The 21,382-nt window shown below is 39.7% G+C and overlaps 2 protein-coding genes across 3 annotated transcripts in view; one reads left to right on the top strand and one right to left on the bottom strand.

Annotated features, from left to right (window-relative positions):
• itpk1b (inositol-tetrakisphosphate 1-kinase b) overlaps window positions 1-12,260 on the bottom strand; it is a 40,810-nt gene extending 28,550 nt beyond the window's left edge. The window contains exons 1-3 of one of the 2 annotated variants that reach the window (XM_022222056.2): window positions 12,024-12,260; window positions 11,067-11,217; window positions 6,180-6,204 (exon numbers count right to left, since the gene is read on the bottom strand). In XM_022222056.2, the coding sequence (XP_022077748.2) occupies window positions 6,180-6,204; window positions 11,067-11,161 (120 nt within the window). In that variant the 5' untranslated portion in view covers window positions 11,162-11,217; window positions 12,024-12,260. The remainder of the gene's footprint in view (window positions 1-6,179; window positions 6,205-11,066; window positions 11,218-12,023) is intronic. The other variant, XM_022222040.2, reaches the window with a different exon arrangement.
• A 4,513-nt stretch (window positions 12,261-16,773) lies between these two features.
• On the top strand, window positions 16,774-21,376 carry LOC110971681 (putative E3 ubiquitin-protein ligase UBR7). The gene is made up of 11 exons (XM_022222075.2): window positions 16,774-16,973; window positions 17,850-17,983; window positions 18,090-18,150; window positions 18,242-18,337; window positions 18,457-18,510; window positions 18,598-18,703; window positions 18,787-18,929; window positions 20,026-20,220; window positions 20,383-20,539; window positions 20,666-20,727; window positions 20,835-21,376. The coding sequence occupies exons 1-11, from the start codon at window positions 16,857-16,859 to the stop codon at window positions 20,916-20,918; spliced, it is 1,209 nt and encodes a 402-aa protein (XP_022077767.2). The 5' UTR covers window positions 16,774-16,856; the 3' UTR covers window positions 20,919-21,376.
• Window positions 21,377-21,382: the final 6 nt, after the last annotated feature.

The raw sequence follows: 21,382 nt of genomic DNA, 5'->3' as shown, positions 1-21,382 counted from the left end.
GAAAGTCAGCTGTAAAGAAATGGTTCATCTGTTGATTTACACAAGTTTCATCTCAGAGGGCAACACATTCAGCTGCAGCTCCTACTCAAGTTAACCCACTGTTTTGACAGAGAGTAAATGCTCTCTTCTCAGTCTGGCATGAAATACGAGAGTTTGTTTTAATGCTTAGCAGTCACAAGCTATACGACTCATCATACAGTCCGTGCACAGTATTTCAACGGGCAAAGAAATGCCAAAAACACCCAGCAGTGTTTCAGCCAAACTGCATTCCCCTAAGAGCTCATTATACTACATCAACATGGCATTTCTTTCTCTGCCCATCTTAATGCTGCTGGATCTCATTCTCTTGTACACTCCATTCCTCCAGCCTGTAGGAACACGCCCTTCACCTCAAAGCTGCATGCCAGCATGAGCTGCAAAAATGTATACAAAGCAATGAAGCTGAATCACAGTCTGTGAAGTGAATGTTTTCAGTGACTCTTAAAGGTTTGCGGAACATGATACATAGGCTGCATTTTCAAATTTATTGGAGATACATGAAATAAAGGATGGGGAAAATAGCTGAGAAAAATATAATAGTATAATTTTATATTACTATGCCGATATATATCATGATAAAAATTTGTTTTCTGGGGAAGAAAAAGTTTAAAATATTTCACAATCAATCATTCACTTGCTGTTTTTCTCAAAATTGTCCAATAGACCAAAAAATGTTCAAGGGGTTGATAGATAGCAAAATCTCAGGTTTATATGATGTAATTATATATAGCTCAGGTATCTGCAAAAACTCCTGAACAAAATGTTATTAAACCAGCAGCAGAAGCTACTGGGTAAGACAGCAGCTGATACAGAATTTATATTTTAGAACTCAGTGGACAAAAACAAGATCTGATATTCAAGGATACTCAACAGCCAGTTTCAGGAAGTGATACACAATAATGCTAACATGAGAACAACTGGCAAAGATTTGGGATATTTTGCAATAGTTAATTAGGTCTAAAAATAAAACCTCAGCTTCAAAAACAGGTTTGTTTGACTCAGTGTCTGACCAATCCAGCAGGTTTCGCTGGAATCATGTGGCTGACAGACACATGCAAGCATATGCGTAAAACACATAAAAATGGAGCCAGGGCCTCAGCAGCACTGTGATACCTAGTCATACTCATAAAATGTGTTGTCACCTGTGGACAAACTACTCCTGGGTCTTTACGGCTAGCTCTTGTGAGCAGCAGTGATGACAGGGTGGCAGCAGCAGCAGCATGACGTACTTCTGTTTTCTGTCTAGGTAGCAGTGTCAGTGTGACGGAGCCTGCTGGACGGGAATTTGTCCGTACTCCGCTGAGGCACTGCTTTTAATCTCTTGCTTACACAACACAGAGGGCCCATCCACAGTCTGGCCCCTCCACAAAAACAGGACTCTGCATCGTGGGGGTCAACACCCACTGGCAAAGACACATCGCAGAGGATGAAACTCTCATCTCCCTGTGTGCAGACAGAATGACCCTGCTGCAGAGCTCATCCCAAAACCCACCAGTGAAGTCACTGATGTCCCGCTAAATGCTAAAAGCAGAAATGTCAGCTGACGTCTTTGCAAAGTCCCTCTGGGATTGAGAGCTAGCAGTGGGCCGTGGTAGTGACGGACAGCATAGAAAACACGATGGATCCTGGTGGGAGAGGGTAGGTCAGGGCCAACATATTTTCAGCTTTGATGTAGCCTTTCTGTGAGGCCAAGCTCAACCCCAAGGGAAACTAACAATGGTGATTCTGAGCTCACAGCTGGAACAGAGCGCATAGAGCACTTTGCTTTTCAACAAGTGCACTGAACATACACTGTACGAAGCGTTTTTCGGATCAGCTATTTGTCTAAGCATCTGCTTCGTCTGCTAGATGCTTCTTTTAGTTGCCCCTAATCTCACCTGGATTCTGCTTTGTTGTCGGGCGAGCCAGAGAGACAGCGTGCAGAGTGCAGACAGATGTGATGAATGATTTATTTCGTATGCCGTGTGACAACTGACACCCCGGTGTGTAAGAGTAACATATGTGTCTGAGAAACTGTGGCTGCTGGCTACACCTCACGTGAAAAACGAGACTAAACACGGGAGAGAATCAACCTGAAGGTGAATCTTCAGCCAAAAACCATATGGACAGTCAAACTGGGAGCTCATTAGGCTAATGCTCGTCTCCTCAGCACCCCTGAGTCCAGAGAGGAGTAAGATTTTTCTCTCTGCTGACTATGTTGTGCAACAAAGCCTTAACAACATTTTGGCTCAACATCAACACAATACTCTTGAGTAAAGATGAACCATTATTTACCAACAGTGACTTAACTGGCTCTGCAGGTAGCCCGAGAATGTTTTTAATAGGTGGACATGAATCACGTAGGAATAAAAACTATGCCGTGTCATAGTGGTTTTAAGGCTGATGAAGGAATAAGCCTACATAACTCTACCAAGCTTACTGAAAGGGCCTGAGGATTTTTAAAGAGGTAATGGAGTTAATGCACAGTCCATCTTAGTCAGACTGTGGAATATGTCATTCATCATCATCCCCACCCTGACCTTCCACTCTGCTCAGAAACAAACACCCACAGAATTCTTAAAGCTGTTGGGAAAATAACTTGTTTTGGTCAACTAATCAATATTAGCACAAGTAATAAAAAAATAAGTATAGATGTGGCTGCAAACATTTTTTTTTGTAATGATATGCAAACCTCTGTGATGAAGCTTTCAGTGCATTACTTTTTTTTTTTTTTTTTTTTTTACTAATTATCAATAATGGCTACAAATTAGCCACCTTTGCAGCAGGAAAATCAATACCGGCCTTTGTGTAGACAATCTTTTGTTTATCACCTTCCACAAATTCAATATGTGGGTGCGATACCGTGGCATGCTGAAAATTAACTTTTAAATTTAAAGCACTTTCCATGTAATCAAAACAATAACTTTCTTTCGACAGCCCACTCAAACACTGACCCTTTGCTGTGACGAGTTCTTTCTCTCAGAGTGAGCACTGGCCTCCTCAAGACTGAGCATGGTGAGTTAATCATCAGATCTGTGACCCAGACAAGCTAATGTACGGAGCACTGGGAGGGAGGATGGCTCTTAGGAGCTCAGTGATCAGGGGTCAGTATTGATGAGCTGCAATATTGTGTGGAGGAAGATCAAAGAGGGAGGGCTGAAAAGTAGGTGAGTGTAATGAGCTACTTAAAAAATAAATAAATAAATGCAGTGTCTAAAGGACTTACCACAAAAGTCCAACAAAAGAATCTTCTTAATCAGCTTTGTCAGTCCTGAGGGGTATACATGTGGATATTTTTCCCACACTAGACATGGAAATATAAAATTAACTCCCAGGGGCTGCCGGATTTAGACAAGATCTGTTCACACAGGGTGACGCCATAACCACTGGCAACTCCCTGGAGAATCTAACCTCTTGTGATAAATACCATATATAATGCAAGTTCAGCTGCAGTGTTAATTTTATGTAGGCCATTTCAGTATTTACGACTTGCGTTTGATAGAGTGCAGGAACAACTGCATCTGCAACTTGTTTCAAATGCAGACAAAACAAAATGTATGTTCTTTACTACTTCAAAAACTACTAGGTCAGCGCTGTCTGGAAAAATTTAACAAGAAATGGTCAACAAATAGAGTTGGTATTTACTTTTAAATATCCAGGATTTCTAATTGACGACCATTCGTCTTTTACGGAGAATTTAAAGGCGAACTGAACTGGGCAAGAAAGCCTTCAGGTTTTCTGCACCTAATGCTTGGAATAAACTATAATCTCAACTTCAAGCCCTTGTTACACTGAATGAGTTTAAAGTTCTGGTGAAATCACTACGGTCTAACTTGTCTGTGTGCAAGTGTTATATGTGAGCAAGTTTTAATGTTATTAATTTTATCTATTTACTGTTTTTTTAATAATGTGACTGTGCTGCTGCCCTCTTGCAAAGGCATCCCTTGCAAAAGAGATCTCTGATTTCAATGGGACTAACCTGGTTAAATAAATGCTAAATAACGTCACTCCAATTTCTTTTTGATTTTGCAGATTATATTTACATTATAGCTGCAAGTAGTTTTCTTCGTAAACCAGTGAATCAGCAGCACATGTATATAACTGAGTAGCTAAAACCAAGGAATTATTTTTTCATTTTACTTTAAATTATTCTAAAAATCTGACCTATCAAAAAATATTTACAGAGGACTTTTCTGTTGATTGACTAATCAGGCAACTCTTCCTGCTCTGTTGCAGTAGATCTGTGGTTCCAGCACACAACAGCTAAATTAATCATCTTGTAAAAAGGCCATAAACAACACGAATTAATGGTTTACTTGGCCAGAAGCATTCATGTATCCTTGGATATCCAGGGTTGGGTTGTTATCTCCAGGGTCAGCTCGCCCGCAGACGAGACCACTGGGACAAGGTTAGGTGATTAAATTGGCTAAAAGAGATAAATCTGCAGCTATATTCTCCTCTAACCTTCTAGAGAAGGTTAAACGGACTCATATCCACAGCTACACTCCCTGCCGTCCTCAAAGCTTAAAACAATCCGACTTAAGAAAACATAAACATAGCAAGCTGAATGCTTTATCTCCAAACGCATACCGTATAATGAACGACAACCTCCAACAGCCTTTCCATGACCTCCTGATACTCCCATCTCTGCACATTACTCCTATCGCTGTCTCTAACCCAACATCACAGTGCTTCGTTACGATTCATTTATTTACCTGCTTCTTTGTCCAAATGTAGAAAGCTTTATCAGAAAGCTCAAGCTTGAAATACACCAACAGTACAAGACATAGAGATGAAAATGTGTAACAACAAGGTTTCAAATACATCATCTGGCATTAGAAATCATGTCACAGATTGCAAAACAACAGTCTTAAGGATACTGTAAGGGCTGCTGGGCTCAGAGTTGAAGTAGAGCAATCAGAGGAGACATCTTTGTACACACTTGTACCACAAGGCCAAAGCAGGACAATGGCTACCATTATCTTCGCATCTGATGTGGCTGTGACAGCACAGGCACTGACTGGCACCGGGTGCATCTCAGGCTGCCGATTCACTGGTGTGGACTCAAAACACCTCTGGGTGTGTGAGTAAACTGAGCTGTCTCAATTGGCAGGGACAGTCCAGCTAAAAATAAAGAGTTTATGCTGATTCGCAAGAGGACGAAATTCAGTGGACAACAGGTAGTCATGGAAAAAGAGAAAGAGGGAAGGTCGCAGCGCTGTGTAAAGCCCACGGGAACTCTGAGCTGAGGGTCTGAGAGGATCTGCCGTCCCCCAGGACAGGCTGAATGCATAGTGGGACACAAAGCCCTGCTTACTTTGGGACTATTCCCAGGACAAGGCCCTTTCTGGGTGTGCTGATATCTTCAGCACAGGGAGAGGAAAAAAAAAATAACCCCCAAAGCAAAGGGGAAAAAAAACAAGCCCACCATGAAGAAAAGAACACAGCGTAAGAGACTGGGAGAATAGGCCGGATAAGTTCCTCCTCAATTGCAGAGAGTGCTCGAAATGACAGATACTTTTCTGCACTGAGCTCCCAGGACTTAGTGACGATTGTTACCGTGCTTCTGTGTGTGCAGTGTTTACTTACTCAGGGTGGTAAACTGTGCAATATCCATTAAAGACAGCAGCCTTTACTTCCTTAGGGCCTGTATTAACCAGAATGTAACTCAGCACCCTGACTACGGCTAAGTAATTACCAGAAACACACCACTATTTCTTCTGGCACATTACAGTGATTGTATTTAGCAATCTGTAAAGAGCTGCAGCTTCGAGTAGTCACACAATTCTACCTTATAAAAATATTGCTATTGGTGTATATGACTACGACTGAGCTTCTGAATGCTTCAACCCTCCTCACACACATACTCACCCTCTCACTAAATGAGTAACGGTTCCAAGCAGATACTTCTGACATATAACCGCATTAACAGATTCAAAGTCAAGTGTTGAAATATGTTGGAATGAGTTGTATCACAGCGTAACAATGACACTTAAAGACAGAAGATAGCAACACTGTGAAGCAGCCACATCATGTTGGAGTTTACTCACAAGAGCTCCCAGTAGAAAAATTAAAGAAACAGAAATAGCTATATTTCAAAGATTTTATGAATGATGCCTTAAATTTTTTTAAAAGCATTAGACAAGACGTGATCGGCTTACCTGAACAACTTCTATCCCTCTTTTCCTGAAAGAGAAGAAAAAGGAGTCAGTCATTTTACTAGAAATAAACTGAATATGATCATTAGCAGGCTTTGCTAAGGAACCAAAGACCAAAAACATATGAGATGCAAGATGTATTTTGTACATGTATGTGAGGTTGTGTAGGTGAAGATGCCTGTGCTGTCAGGCAAAGCCACAAGAACATCTCAAAGATTTAGAGGAAGAAAGAATTCAGAACGTCAACAAACTCCAACAGAAAGCTAAGTGATGCAACAGATGTACTGTAATCGAACAGCAAAAGTTATGTTATGACATTTAATCTCTGTAAACCAAGTTTTTCCATTATTTTTCTTTCACTTGATTTCTTCCTTCATAACAGGAAGGTTCCTGTAATTTCTTTTATGTAAATTTACATCAAAATATGAGAAATTAAACAGAAATCCACAAAGGTTTTCAACATTTCCCTGCATTAATAGTGAGAACGACTGACACATCAGCCTGTTTGCATCTAGATGTTAAAAATGTTAAAAATAAAAGAAAAATTATCCTGATTCATTCAGTAAATTTCTCTGACAGCAGCATGGGAAAGTATGATTCTTATGACTGATATCCCCCTGTAGAGACGGAGAAAATTTTCCAGCGACAACACAGAAGTGGTATTATTTTAGCTGAAGCCGGTCATTTGGTAACAGTGGAGATTGTGGTTCAGCTCAACACTTGTGTCTAGACTGATATCTTCTCCTCTGACATCACATTTAAGCAACAGACAATTTTTACATAACGACTTCTCCAATTTGAAAGGGAATTTTTTTTTTTTTAACCAAGACGCAGAGAAGGCCTCTCACATGTTGAAACCTGCTGGCTCTGTACTGGCTCCAACCCCTCCTGACTGAGAGAAAAACAAATGCCCAAACCGAGCGTAGAAGAGAGGGCATTTGCACAATCCTGATGGAGCTGGCCTTTTAAGAGTCCCCTCTAGCTCAATTCCACAAGCTCACCAAAAGAATTTAGAAAAAAAAAACTTGAATGATCAAAACAAACAGCTCCTAGTGGGGGTGAGTTTACAATGAGAACAAAACCAGTCTAGCAATACCACTAACTCAGCCTGTCCAACCCAGTTGTTTTTGAGGTTACAGCCCCATGGTAACAGCAGTGCAGCCATTCACCGCTTCACAACAACGTGGATATTTAATACTGCAGCTGCCGTGTTTCATGTGAAGTGAATGGGGCCTTTAGTTTCGTCTCATCACAGATATGGAGATCGTGTGCTGTCCTATATTGTTACAGAGCCAGCAGGAAGAAAGGGATGAAGGAAGAAGACCCAGCAGAGAAGCAGGCCGGGGTCAGAACTTTATGAATCGGTTTGACACACAAGAACACAGAGGCATACCGAACAACAAGAGACTTTTATTAAACCATTTCATAATGGAACAGAGCAGGGACATGCGGTATTGAATGTTTGCTGGTATCTGATGCCAATATTTTCCATCTCATTTTGGCTGATGACAGATATCAGTATAGGCACATTTCGAGCCGCCTACATGCAGAAAACCTCAATTCTCTATTGTATTGAATAAACTAATTTTTCTGTTTGCTGTTATTGTAATGGCCAGTCAGTCACACATAAAATACGTTTTTGAAAAGCACACGTTTACCTGAAAATATATTAAAAAGAATACTATACCTTTAATGGAGAACACGTCATATATATTTATAAAGGACATTTTAAAAATAAATACAGTTTTTATCAGACAGGAATTATCTGCCTGTCTGTGTTCATTTTGGGCCGCTCACTATATTCAATTTTAAGACCTTTATCGATAACATCATGCATCCATAAAGTCAAACCCGCAATTTTAGTATTTATGGACGCTTTGCAAACACAAGTAAAAGACAGTACATATGAGTGCACCCCAGAAATAAATGTTGGTTTTCTTTCTCAACTTTCAAAAGTTGTCATCTGCCCTAATCACGACACAAATGAATCTGTTTTTAAACACACGTGCACTTTAAAGCTCTCAGTTTACTGCTCAGGCTTAATATACATCTTCCTCTATCTATTCTGAGGCCATAGAAATACAGCCACACACCTTAATTTGCATCTTTATAAATAAGCCTAAGTTGCCCATAAAAATATTCACTGAACAACTGAAACTGATCTATACTGTCCAAGTATTGCACATTGCCTTTGTAGTTGCACTATTTCTTGTTTGTTGCACTACATGTCACACCATTGTCCTAAAGAAGCAACATTTTGTCCCATTGTGAACTCTGCATATTGCTGAGCTGGCAGTAAGGAGGATCTGACTTCCAGTGCACCCCAGTATCTAAACTGTAGTTTACAGCTGGGTGTATTTGAGATTGCACTGACATACTGATAAAGTAAATGACAGCAAGATAGCACAACAGGGAACAATTATTGAAGGAGTGGCTCATAATCGTTACAAGAAACTGCAGTGATTATTTTAATATTATTCTCGTGGATAACATTGGTCAGAGATAAAAAAAAAATAGTTTAACCAGATAACAAAGCTATATTTGAAAATGAACCCAAGGCAATCTTGACATGTTAAAGATTTTAGAGTGATGCTTGTTGCAGTTTCTAAATAATCACAGTCCTCTTATTACTGCAGCAAATAGAATCATTTGGGTAAAAAACTGTATGTCAGCACAGAGTAAGTAGAACTCAGCGTGATCTCATTAGACTTGTCGTAGCACGCAGTGGCCTTGCCTTGACAGGACGAGGTGACAGTATTTTCATATTATTCAGTGACGTCGGGGCTGGCTGCTCTCAAGGGCATCGCATTTTTCCAAATCAGGAATATGTGAATTGGTGAGAAGCCACTGAACTGCTGCATAAGCTTATACGAGACCAACAGAAACCCAAATCACTCCGACCAGCAGGAATCCCTTAAGTCCAGCTGTACGAGACAGGACACACTCCTCAGAGACACACTCACAATGGCAGCTGCATGCCACATGACGACGGTGGAAATAAACCTGTTCAGTCACTGTTTGAACATAATACTGACACGGGGTTCACCTTAGACAACGAAGCCAAACAATTCTAAAATCTAAGCACAGCTATCTGAAAAGTAAAAGCTGTAGTGTAGAAAATTACATTTAAAAAATGATTTAATTAGTTTCATTCTACCTTCAGGTTAAACAAACAGACAACATGAAAAGGTGAACAACCGACTCCTCAGAAAGGCAATATCTCCTTTAAAAACATATCTACTGGAGCCAAACATAGGAAGATGATCTTACTTCTACAATTTCCTTCTTCCTGAAGATGACTTTTGATTTCTAACACACTACAGGACAGGGAAAATATGTAGAGAAAAGGAGAACTTCTTTTTTTAAAAAAAGCAGTCATGCGGTAATCACATACATGATACACCGACGTTCACTTTGTGGCTCTTTGTCATTTAAATGTGTCATTTGTTTTTGCCGTTAAAGGCTAATGGTGTGACTTGATCTTTCTGATCTTCTGTCACAAACACCAGGCCCCCACCCTTCATGTTAAACAGGCTTCAGTCCAGCTCTGAAGGAAGAAGGGAGTGAGCAGGATGCAGGGAGGGGAGGCACAGAGGGGGGTGTTGCTTGGAGTTTTATGAGGAGATTAAAAATGTTTTGTGGATTACAGTGTGATAATCTGTGCTGGCTCAATCAGGTCGCTTTGTGAGGAAACAACTGTGTTGGAAAAGGTGAAAATCCTTCAAAGCACACTGTCAACATACCTGAACTACTGAGGCACATTCCTGCTAAATCAAACAAGTGGAGACTCTGAACTGTTTTCTTTGTTTTCTCTCAATGTTAGCTGCTGTAATTTTCAACATTTGTGCTCTGAGGTTACCTATAGCCCTCATATAGCACAGGCAGTGCCATGCAATGTTGCAATGAGATGATAAGGCTGCTGCCATACCCTGAAGCCCTTCCCCAGTCCAATATACTGTATAGCAGCTACTGTAAATCCGTGAGGGAAGAGTTCACTTTTCCCCTTGAATTTATGTCTGCTAAGAAAATACAGGGCCATCTTTGTAACAGCTTATATAACATTCACTTTACCATGCACAACAAGATAATACACATATAACATTCGCACAGTTGCCTCACTCAAGGCTGGGTGAAAAAAAGTGTTGTGACTGTGCATTTGGACAGACAGTTCTATTTTTTTGTAGATAAATAAAATGTCAACATCACAAGGAGAGACAAAGAGTGACTCCAAGATTGATGTGATAGCACCCTGCGACCAATCAGAAGTGATAACAGATACTGTAGTGGTCACAGGTTAACAGATTTATTTTTTCAGTCCACACACCGATTGTGTGGTAAATATCCAAGCTCCAGGACAATAGACAAAATAATAACACCTGTTTTAGCTGCTTGTCCTGTTACACATGCACCTTGGTCATGAACATTGTTCTACCTACACACATTCCCTTCATGCACCGTGTCTCAACAAGCACGAGTCGAGACATAACAAACAAAACCTACTTGTGCCACTTTTCCGCGGGGCATTCATTACATACTCCGTTTTTTAAAAAATGTCTGTGCACTACAGCAGAGAAGAGAGAAGCAGCGTAGCAGTGGGGGTTAAAACACTACACAGACATGAGCAGAGACGTCAATGATCCAGTGTTTAAGAATGAAAGAGAAAGTGAAAAGTGCTAAAGGGTTATTCCCTGAAAGAGGTGATAATCCGTCCCTTTTGTTACCGAGTCCTTATGAGGAAGTTTACTGTCCGTCAATGCCGCACTTAATTCACTTTGACATAAACTGCTAATGATGTGGGAGTACAGTGTGAATGCATGTCAAGATGTTTTTGTTGGGTGTCTTATAGTCACCTTTACCTTCTCGCAATACATTGCTAACATGTCCACATACCTGCATAAATCAGCAAAGGCCTGGAAATTCAGTTTCTTCATCTTCTTCTCGCTGAGCCAGTAGCCGACTCTCCGGCCTTTCAGGAAAGTCTGCATTTCCACTGTGCTCCTGTTCCTTCTCTGGAGGGAAATGGTGCGACTGAAGGCTTGACCTGGACAGAGCAAGATGTTGGTGTCACAACTGGAGCAATGAGGGGAGTTGTCAAGCTCACCACCACTTTTCCAGTAAGTCAAAGAGCTAGGAGGGACGATTTCTACTAGCCTGCATCTTGAACCTTAACCCACAGTGAGCATTATCTAATTTCCAGAGTCAAGTCAGGTCAGCAAGGTGTACAGAGGAATGAAACTGCATTCCTCTCAAAACCAATACAAAACAGGAACTAGGACAGGTTAAAACGAACATATCAATAAGACTGAACACATATAATAAAAGAACAATGCATGTACAAAGAAAGAAAATGAGCAAAGTGGCTTAGTGCTGCATAAACAGGTAATACAAAATCTAGCTACACACTGTTATACGATGCTCCCTGGTATGTAAGGTTGAAGCTATATGCTATGAAACGTATCATAAATAAACCACATAACATACTACGAAATAGTGGCTAATTAAAGCTGTTCGTAGTGCAGAAACACTAAATAATATCACAGTGAATGTGGTTCAGCATCAGCGAACCCCACACACTGACCTCCTTTAGCTAACCTCAGCTGCTAACGTTAGCTGGCTAGCTGTGTAGTGACAATCTGCATAGCTAACCGATGGTATGCAATTAGGGGAAAGCTAGCTTGCTAACAAGGCTGACAACCGTTAAATGGCCGAGCGGATTCATACCACTTCCACGCATGAAACGAGTTAACAACAGGTGCTAGCGACCGCCGGTTAGCAAAAAGATGAAGCAACTGACTTAACTAGTTGCGAATGAAGCTGGCAGCGAGGGGCTATAGGGAGCTAACTAACCTGGTAGTTTTAGCACAGTTCCCCCCCTGAATTCGTGTTCCTCTTCAGAAACTAGCTCGGGTAGTTTCCCATTCTCAGTCCGTCCGCTGGAGAAGGACTAACGAACACGGTGACAGATGACAGGCACAGCTGGACTCACGTTGAGATGTTCCTGGTGTTTTCTCTGTCAGTCTCTGAGCACTACTGGCTGCACACACCCAGGATCCAGGAGATTGATGGTGCCTTCAGGGGCCGCTCGGAAAACACCGCCCCGCACCGTCAAATCACAGTTTACACCCCTCCCATTATTTCACCACTGTAAAAATCGATGAAGCATTTTCTCGGTGAAGTGGTATGAAACTAAAGATTAAAAATACCATTCAGGAAGCATCTATATATTTTGTTTTATTTGGTTGTAAAGCCGAAATACATTAAATTATCACAGAAAAGCAGTAGGGAGAGAGTGGAGTAGATGAGTAGCTTTTAAAAATATACATTTTACACCTTATAGATTAAATGACCAGTAAATCTCTTTGATATTTACGACTTCTTTGGTTTGTTAAAGGTAGTTTCTATATTTCGGGCCGTCTATGAAGAGCCGGGCTGCGGTCAGAGAAGTTCAGTGTGTTCTCTGGAAGATCACCTCCTGTCAGCTCACACTGCACACACCAGGAAGTTCAACGCTAAATGTGGGCAAGTGTGCGGCTTTGTGACTATTTATGCAAACCAAACGCAGTCTGAGCGATGGACTAGGGGCCTGTAATCGTGCGACACTCTGTTTTCTGCTTAATAATGAGCGCGTATTTCGGCAGAACATAGAAACATGTCGCAGTGGCGCCATCTATGGGAAAACTACCGCAACGTACAGCAGGATTGAAGCACAACAACTATAGAAAAATAAATAAAGTAATAAATAAATAGGTCTGATTTGATTCAGATGTATCTCATTAAGTCGAATATTATTTTTAAAATATTTAACATTTATTGATAAAATACTACATTATTTGACGTACAAAATTATACGTGTCCTATACATGTGTTTTAGGTACATTATACCTCTAGCAGAACTGACGTTTGTAGCCTACAAACAAAAGAGAAATACATTAATCAGTAGACAGAACTTACAATATTCCTGAAACGTAAAATATACCACGAGACTCTGGAAAAGTCAACCAGACCAGAACAAAACAACTTTTAAAAAAAAGTACACAACAACACAAACGCTGCTCCATTGGCTTCAGGGAGGACTCACCGCACATTTCTCCCGAAAAACACCACCAGGACGGGAATGTAAGCTTTTAATCACATTTCTGGGATCTCAAACTGCTAAAATGTACATTTTTTGGTGGTTGTTTGTGTGAGTTTGTGTTTAGGAGAAGTTATTCTGAGTCTATTCGCCTTCAAAACATCAATGAATGTTCCTTTATTGCCCACAATAACTTGTATTGCGAGAAGGTGCCAGCTGTTCAGCAAAGCCTGTGTCTGTTGGCGTGGTTCATACCGATACATCTGGCAAATCATCAGCTATTATTTTATATTCAGTACTTTATATCTTATATTCAATATTCAGAGTTAGAACTGTGTGTTTCTTCATTCTCATGTATTGATCATATTCTATAACTTCTATGAATAGTCTGACAAGTACATAAGTATGTTATTTTTATTCTTGCCTGACTTTTAGAATATATTATTTAACATATTAAAGGGGTCAGTAATGTGAAGCTAATGTTTAATTTATGTTAATTAATGCCCTCTAAATCAGCTGTAATCCACTCTTAATAACAAATTACTTGTTTTGATACTGTTGTATGTTAAACATGTTGGTTATTCAGTCATAACACAGCTTTTGAAGGTAAGTAAACTCTAAAAAATGTATTTATAACTATATTTTCTGACAGTTTTTGTTCATTTTTGAAATACACAAAAATATTAATAAAATGACAAAAATCAATTGTAAATGTAAAGGTTTAATGTCAAATAACGCTAATAACCGGTAACTGTGAATAGCCATAAAACTTTACTTTTTCGTACACAAGAGGATTGTGAAAAAATTGCAAATTTATTGTAGTTCCATAATTATTTTTCTTTTTATTTCATAGATGAGACTGTCAAATTCAAGTTTAAACTGTAAATATATTACAAAAATTTGACACAATTGGTGACAATTATTATTGGTTCTCTAACTTTATTTGTTCAATAAATGAGATAGAATCACAGATGGTTTAACTACTAAAATGTTAAATAATGTGCTTCAGTGTCATCAGTGAATAATATGTATAAGAATTGATAAACTGTCGGTTTACAATACAGTTTTAATGTTATATTTTTTCATGTAGTTAATTTAATTATTGCACACATCAAGATTCAAGACCTTTATTCATCACAAACACAAACCGAAACAATAAGAATAATAAGGATAGATAGATAGATAGATAGATAGATAGATAGATAGATAGATAGATAGATAGATAGATAGATAGATAGATAGATAGATAGATAGATAGATAGATAGAGAGAGAGAGAGATAGAGAGATAGAGAGATAGGGTCATGTGATGTGGAATTAACACACTTCCTTGAGAGGTGGTTTTGTAATGGGACACTTAGTGGAAAGTGGTTTCTTGGACACAGATGCAATTTGTTATTTTCCATATAAAATTTGATATATCGCCAAAAAAGAAATATCTGTCATGATTATCTCAACTTAATAAAAGCATTTTTTGAATAAGCTCATTTTAATATTGTTTAGCTAATTAGAAGGTGGTTGTTATTAAATTCAGACGGTTATTTAGTCGACATTTTAGTGATATCCAGTAATTTTTTTTATTAATAAATAATTGTTTCCATAACAAATAATTATGGAATTTGTAAATACACGATCATAATGAACATAAAAAATTTTTTATACTTTCAATAAAAATGTGTGCAAGATATATGACATGGACTTCAAAAGTCCCTCAATTATATATTGATCCAGATAGATAGAAATAAGCAAAATAAATACATAAATCAGTGTCTAATAGTGCAAGTAATATATAATATATATACAAGAGTAAACAGTAAAGTGGATAGGGATAGGATTTGCAGGATGATTGTCTCACTTATTTATTTCCATAAGCATTAAAAAAGACTAATATTATATATTATAGTTTAGTTGACTTGTTTACATTATATGGTACATATGGTTAAGTCATCAAACTGGTTTTTCAGATATATTTCTTATTACAGTTTTTCTCAATTGGTTTGGCTCATTTCTTGAAACCGAGATGACATTCTCAAAACTCTAGGTGCATTTTGCAAAATACTTTCTATGGTTCTGCACAACACCATGGATTACCAGCAAAATGCCATATCTCTCTCAAAACACTTCATCCATGCCTCAAAACCAAATACTCCTCTCGTGTAAATAGTCAGTGGCACCAAAATGACACATTTTTTCTTAATTTGAACCCGGGATCTTCTTGCTGCAAGGCGAAAGTGCTAACCACTACGCCGCTGAGCAGCCCTCTAACAGTACAATGGTGTAAAAAAACAAACAAAAAAACTCAATAAGACAAAACAAAACATGAGTAGTCTTTAAGTTCTGACACACACATGGCACTTGCACAGCCATGGGAAGTTTATTCTTACAGTTTCTCAATTGCTTTGACCAGGGCCGGGGCTAGGACTTTGGTGGCCCTAAGCAAGATTTTTTTTTTTGTGGCCCCAAAACATGCACAGGGCTACTACCAAATCACGTGCACAGCTTGTAATTGGGTTAAAACACACATGCACATGATTAACAGCAAATATTTATTTTTTAAAAAATGTATCCTAGACAGGGACAAAATGCGAATCACACACTTATTGTGGTGTGGCCCCCTCGAGTGGATGTGGCTATAAACAACGGCATAGAGTGTTTATGCCAGCGGCCGGCCCTGGCTTTGACACATTTCTCAAAACCAAATCAACTTTTGCAAAACAGCTCACACAAATTTCAAAACTCTGTTTCATCTACTTACAAGCAAATTTGATCTCAACAAAATGCAGTTTCACATCCAAAATGATGGACGAAACTGTGGAGCGGGGCACATTAGGCTGCACTCTTTGACCTGCCTCTGCCATTGTTAGGCCATGGTTGATTACATAGTCAACAAGAGTAGCCCGAATTTCATCAGGGACAGCTTGGTGTCTGTGTGCACCTCGGCCTCTTCCTCGTATTCCACCACGCATTCTTATAGCTCCTCTTGAAGTTGAAGTGATCTACAGTAATTCCGGGTGTTCCTGACATATTTTGGGAATTGAATAAATTGTTTTGATTGTGACGACTTAAACATTGAAATAATGCTAACATGTTTGACTGTTTGACTGAGAAGTGACAGTCAGCTCAGATCACTGACATATATTCACACGGTATTTGTACAAACTGTAGGAGATTGTGTTTAATCTTTTGCAGAACTGTACTGAAACATTTAAAATTTGCTTAAAGGAATGAAAAATGTCCAATCCATTGTGTGAAAATGCCCAGTGGTTTTGAGACTTGTCCATGTTATTTTGAGAATGTCATCTCGGTTTCAAGAAATGAGCCAAACCAATGGAGAAAAACTGTAATAACTTACAACTGACCTATTAAAAACCAATGAACCATGAACCAATTACCATTATCTATAAATTAAAAATATAGGGTACTACATTTGACAGCGTTACCAAAAAGAAACGACAGACTGCTTAAACAAAAGCCTCCAGGTGCTGTCTGTTCCTGGTCTCTGACGTCACATCCTCCACGTGGTCTGAGCCAAACTCCCGCCCGGAACTCTCGTTCATCAACACTGTTGTTCTGCTTCTCTGTTGTGTGTCCTCTCCTCTCTGCTCTCAGCATGGCAGCACATAAAGACGAATCGGACACTGACGAGGTTCTTGCCAGCGAGGAGGAGCTGCAGGAAGCTCTGTGTGTTCTGGCTGGAAGCGACCCAGAAAACTGCTCTTATTCCCGGGTAAGCTCCGTGCACCGCAGCCCTGCAGCCCTGTTGGTATGCAGCGACTGTCGCCTGCTGGCTTTTTCCACATACTAGTGCTGCGATTTTAGATCGCAGTATTTATTGCAACACCGGGCATTTCACACTATAGTTTTGACATATGTTGTTATATAGTATACACTAAATTAATTACAAATAGCATTAAATACAATGAAACAAACAAACAAAATAGTCCACATAAAATTTAAACAAAGCTTGTTTCTGGGTGATCTAGGAAATCTTTGGATTTTTTTGGGGTTTTCTTGTATAGTAAGAACTCAGGTTAATCTCTGCAATTACTAATGCTTTAAGGTCGTGATCTTGATATGCATTAGTTAAATTAAGTTAAGCAATATTATTATTAGGCTAATTCTCCATAATTAGAATAATAACACTGTAGGTATCAGCCTTAATATGTAATATAGTCAGATAAAGTGGTATTTAGTCTAGTTTTGTGAGGTTTTAAGCTATAATATGTAAATTACTCATAAAATCACACCACAAATGACTGTATAGACTGAAATCTACTTTGAACTGTTGTGCTGTATACAAAGTTTTATCTTTTCATATTGCATAATTATTTATTTGTTTGAATTCATTATACATTTTCTAAATTGACATTCGTTTTATCGAAAGCACTTTGCTACTTGCTTTTTGGGAGGTTTTATGCAATTTATTATTTTAATCTCTCCTGACTCCTTTGTTTGGTAGTTTTCCAGTGCTGAACTTATGACATTATACTCACCTTTGCCCTGATAGTTGAGAAATCTTCTGTTGGCAACAGTTGAAGCATTACTGCGGTACTTTACTGTGCTGCTGACTGTGTATTCATGCCCGCTGTGTTTGTTGCTGCAGGGTTATGTGAAGAGACAGGCGGTGTTTGCCTGTAACACCTGCACTCCCAGCGCTGCCCAGCCTGCTGGGGTTTGTCTGGCTTGTGCCAATAAATGTCACGATGGACACGATATCTTTGAACTGTATACCAAAAGGTGAAAACAGATAAGCTTTGTGTGTAGCACTGACAGTAAACTGATTACATACATTTTAGAGGTCTTCTTTTTGCTTAATTTGCCAATGTTTCTCTTTTTCTTGTAGAAACTTTCGCTGCGATTGTGGAAATAGCAAGTTTGGTGACTTCCAGTGCCATTTGAACCCTGTAAGTCCTCTAATTTTTATCTCCGTCTTTGTTCTCCTATTTATGCTCCGATTGTTCGCTTTATTCATATTTGTGAATCTTATATTCACAGGTCAAAGACGAGGAAAACGTGAGAAATCTCTACAATCATAACTTCAACGGCTGCTACTGCACGTGTGACCGACCGTACCCAGACACAGACGATCAGGTATTCCTTTAGTTTTTATTTCAGCTCTCATGTGGTTCAAATTATTTCAATGTATTTAAATCTACTGTTTATATTTCCGTGTTATCAGCCGTTACATTAAAGTGTTCACTTTCTAATAGAACGACGATGAGATGATTCAGTGTGTCGTCTGTGAGGACTGGTTCCACAGCAGGGTGAGCATGAGGGCCTTTTTGTGCAACTCCGATTTACATTTTTATCGCTTCTGTGACTCATCTGCTCATTGTGTTTGTCTTAAACAGCACTTGGGCTGCACTACAGTTGAACCTGAGGAGCTGCAGGAGATGGTGTGTGAAGCCTGCATGAACAGAGCTCCTTTCCTGTGGATATATGCAGCTCACTTTGCAGGTAATTTCGATTCCCGCACTGATTTCCAACTTTAACCAAACAGTAGGCAATAAAATTTAGAGCGTTGTTTCTTCTTCCTTCAGCACCACCTGTGATCAACATCGGTCATCCTGCAGAGGAGGAGGAGGAGGAGGAAGTAGAGGTGGATGTTGAGGATGAAGACTGCGAGCCCAGTCGAAGCGGTGATGAGGAGCCGTCTACCAGCAGCGAGCAAGCAAAGCTGGAGGTGAGGAACAAAACTAAGACAGTCATTTTATTAGGATTGAGGAGATAAAGTGAAGAAGTGAACCTCCCCACAATTAATGTGTATGTGTGCAGACTTTCTGCATTATGGGATGGATGGAAGACAGGTGGTAAATTACTGTGTTAATCTAACATTCTTAGGTTTATGTTCCTGTGTGTAGTTTAGGTTGTATTTTCATTAAATTGTGCTCAAAGCTGATTTAGAAAAGAACTTAAACAAGAGAAGTGATTAGAATATTTAAAAAGTGTCTCTTTTTAGTAAAGTCATAAAGACTGTATATGCACAAATAGCAATTTAGTCTTTCTCTGATGCTCAGTTATTTCTCCTTTTAAGATTGCACCGTCTTCACAAATGTGTTGTCTTCTTTTTATTGTTTTATTTATTTTTTGTGAATCACCTAACTTTAAAAACTCTTATTTTGAAAGGTGCCATAGAAATACAGTTCATTAATATTAAATGTCTAGTGTAGCGTGCATTGTCGTTATTCTAGGGTTACATACAAATCACATATTATATTCAGCTTTGCTTTGTTCCTCAGGACTATTGTAGTTTTTGTTGCATGTATTTGTAACCGTGGTGACAGATGTTTCCTATTTACAGAGCAGCGTGCTTAGTGCCTCTGACCTGTTTATATGTATCCTCCTACACAACATGAAAGCCCTCCGCAGCTGTGATTGTGACTTCATGCGGAGTTACACTGCGTAACTGAGGGCTAGTGGGAAGTATTTGAGCGCAGCTGTTGGTGCCTTTTTTTGGTTTTTAATGCCACTCTGCCACTAGGTGGGGCTGGAGGAGTAATGAGCAGATTACAGTGGGCAGGCTCCAGCTCCCGTTATCATGCTTTCCCCTCCTCTGGGTAATTAGAGGAGAAATGACCCATGAGGCTCTGCTTCTGCTGCTCTGTAGATGGCTCTGGCCAGGAGAGCTTACAGTAAACGGGTGATTTTCATCGCCCGACCATCTAATGGTGTCAGTTGCCCTGAGACTCCAACAGATGAGTTTTACAAAGCCCCCCCTGCTCCATCTCCTGCTATAATACAGTAACTAACACCAAGTTCTTTTATTATTTGCATCATAGGAAGCAGCAAACAGGAGTTCCCCCTGCAAGCGAACCCATGAGGAAATGTCAGACAGCCCAGCAGCAGCCACAACCAGAACCGTGGAGTGTAAGCTGAAAGAGCTGCAGGTTCAGGGCAGGGAGAGGCTGAGACAGGGAGCGGTGTTCTGGCCTTACAGTTGGCGCTCCGAGCTCTGCACCTGCACAAGCTGCAAGGTAAACCACAAACACTAGCTCTAAGATCATAATGCAGACTTCCCTTAAAGGCAGCAGACAGACAACCAAGTGTTTGCTCTTCATGTCGATCCAGCTTCATGTAACGCCGTCGGCAAATTACATAAGCACCTTGTTAATTAACGTTGTTGGATTGTTGTGCAGAGGGCCTATGTGGCTGCCGAGGTGCAGTTCCTCATGGACCAGTCTGACACTATTCTGGCCTATGAGGAGAAAGGCTTAGACGAACCATTTGGGCAGCACCCACTGATGGCACTCACGAGCTCGATGGACCGAGTACAGCAGCTGGAGGTCATTTACGGTGAGCGTGGGGGGGTGGAGAGTCTGTGTTCTTCCAAGGTTGTAATCATGTCAAAGTTAAATTCAAAGGGAGTGGCAACTGATTGACACTTACGGCAGACTAATTAATCGCGTGTTCTTCCCTCAGGTTTCAACGAGCTGAAAACCTCCATCAGTGCATTTTTAGAACAGTGTGTTTCTGAAGGAAAGGTGAGAAAGATGTCTGTGTGAGTCACGTCTGGCGGACATTTGTCTTCCCATTTTTTGTTCTTCCTCTACACCACAAACTCAACACGTTTCTTTCATGTTTCTGTCAGACGGTCACAGTCGAAGCTGTACATCAGTTCTTTGAGGAGCTGCGAGCCAGAAAAAGACGCAGAACCAATGCAGGATATCAGTAACAACTCGTCCACGCTGCTACCATCATATGCTGGGATCATATGGTGATTTAAACGAATGGCCCGCTCGATTAAAGTGCTTTTTCTGAAACCGAGCTAAAAGTGCTGATTTCTGGGCATTGTTGTTTCATGTTTCTTTTGAGGGAGTGAATTATTGTGGATTTTAAGGTTAGAGTTTCATGCCCAGTTTTTTGATTTTTGATGATGCCTTAACGTTGAAGATCATAATGAACATTTGTTACTTGAACCAGCCATCGATGTTGCACATTGATATATTTTTACAAACATTGCATTTGAGCACTGTTTCACTTGAACATGCTGCTGCCATTAACTTCCTGTCTGCTTTTTTTTTAAACTCTGACTTAATGTCATACATTTGTGTTTACATTGAGATACACTTTGTAAGTGATGTGAAGACATACTGCTGTGGATTGATGTTCCAAATAAAACAATCGAACCCACTGAGA

The sequence above is a fragment of the Acanthochromis polyacanthus genome, chromosome 1 (genome assembly GCF_021347895.1).
Source record: "Acanthochromis polyacanthus isolate Apoly-LR-REF ecotype Palm Island chromosome 1, KAUST_Apoly_ChrSc, whole genome shotgun sequence".
Taxonomy (NCBI): Eukaryota; Metazoa; Chordata; class Actinopteri; family Pomacentridae; genus Acanthochromis; species Acanthochromis polyacanthus.
This window is presented reverse-complemented; position numbering and strand designations above follow the sequence as displayed.

Excerpts from the sequence above, each read along its gene's own strand:
- LOC110971681 (XM_022222075.2), top strand. The coding sequence starts at position 16,857 with ATGGCAGCACATAAAGACGAATCGGACACTGACGAGGTTCTTGCCAGC. Across the intron at positions 18,151-18,241 it reads TCCAGTGCCATTTGAACCCT|GTCAAAGACGAGGAAAACGT; the intron begins GTAAGTCCTCTA and ends TTATATTCACAG. Across the intron at positions 20,728-20,834 it reads AGTGTGTTTCTGAAGGAAAG|ACGGTCACAGTCGAAGCTGT; the intron begins GTGAGAAAGATG and ends TGTTTCTGTCAG.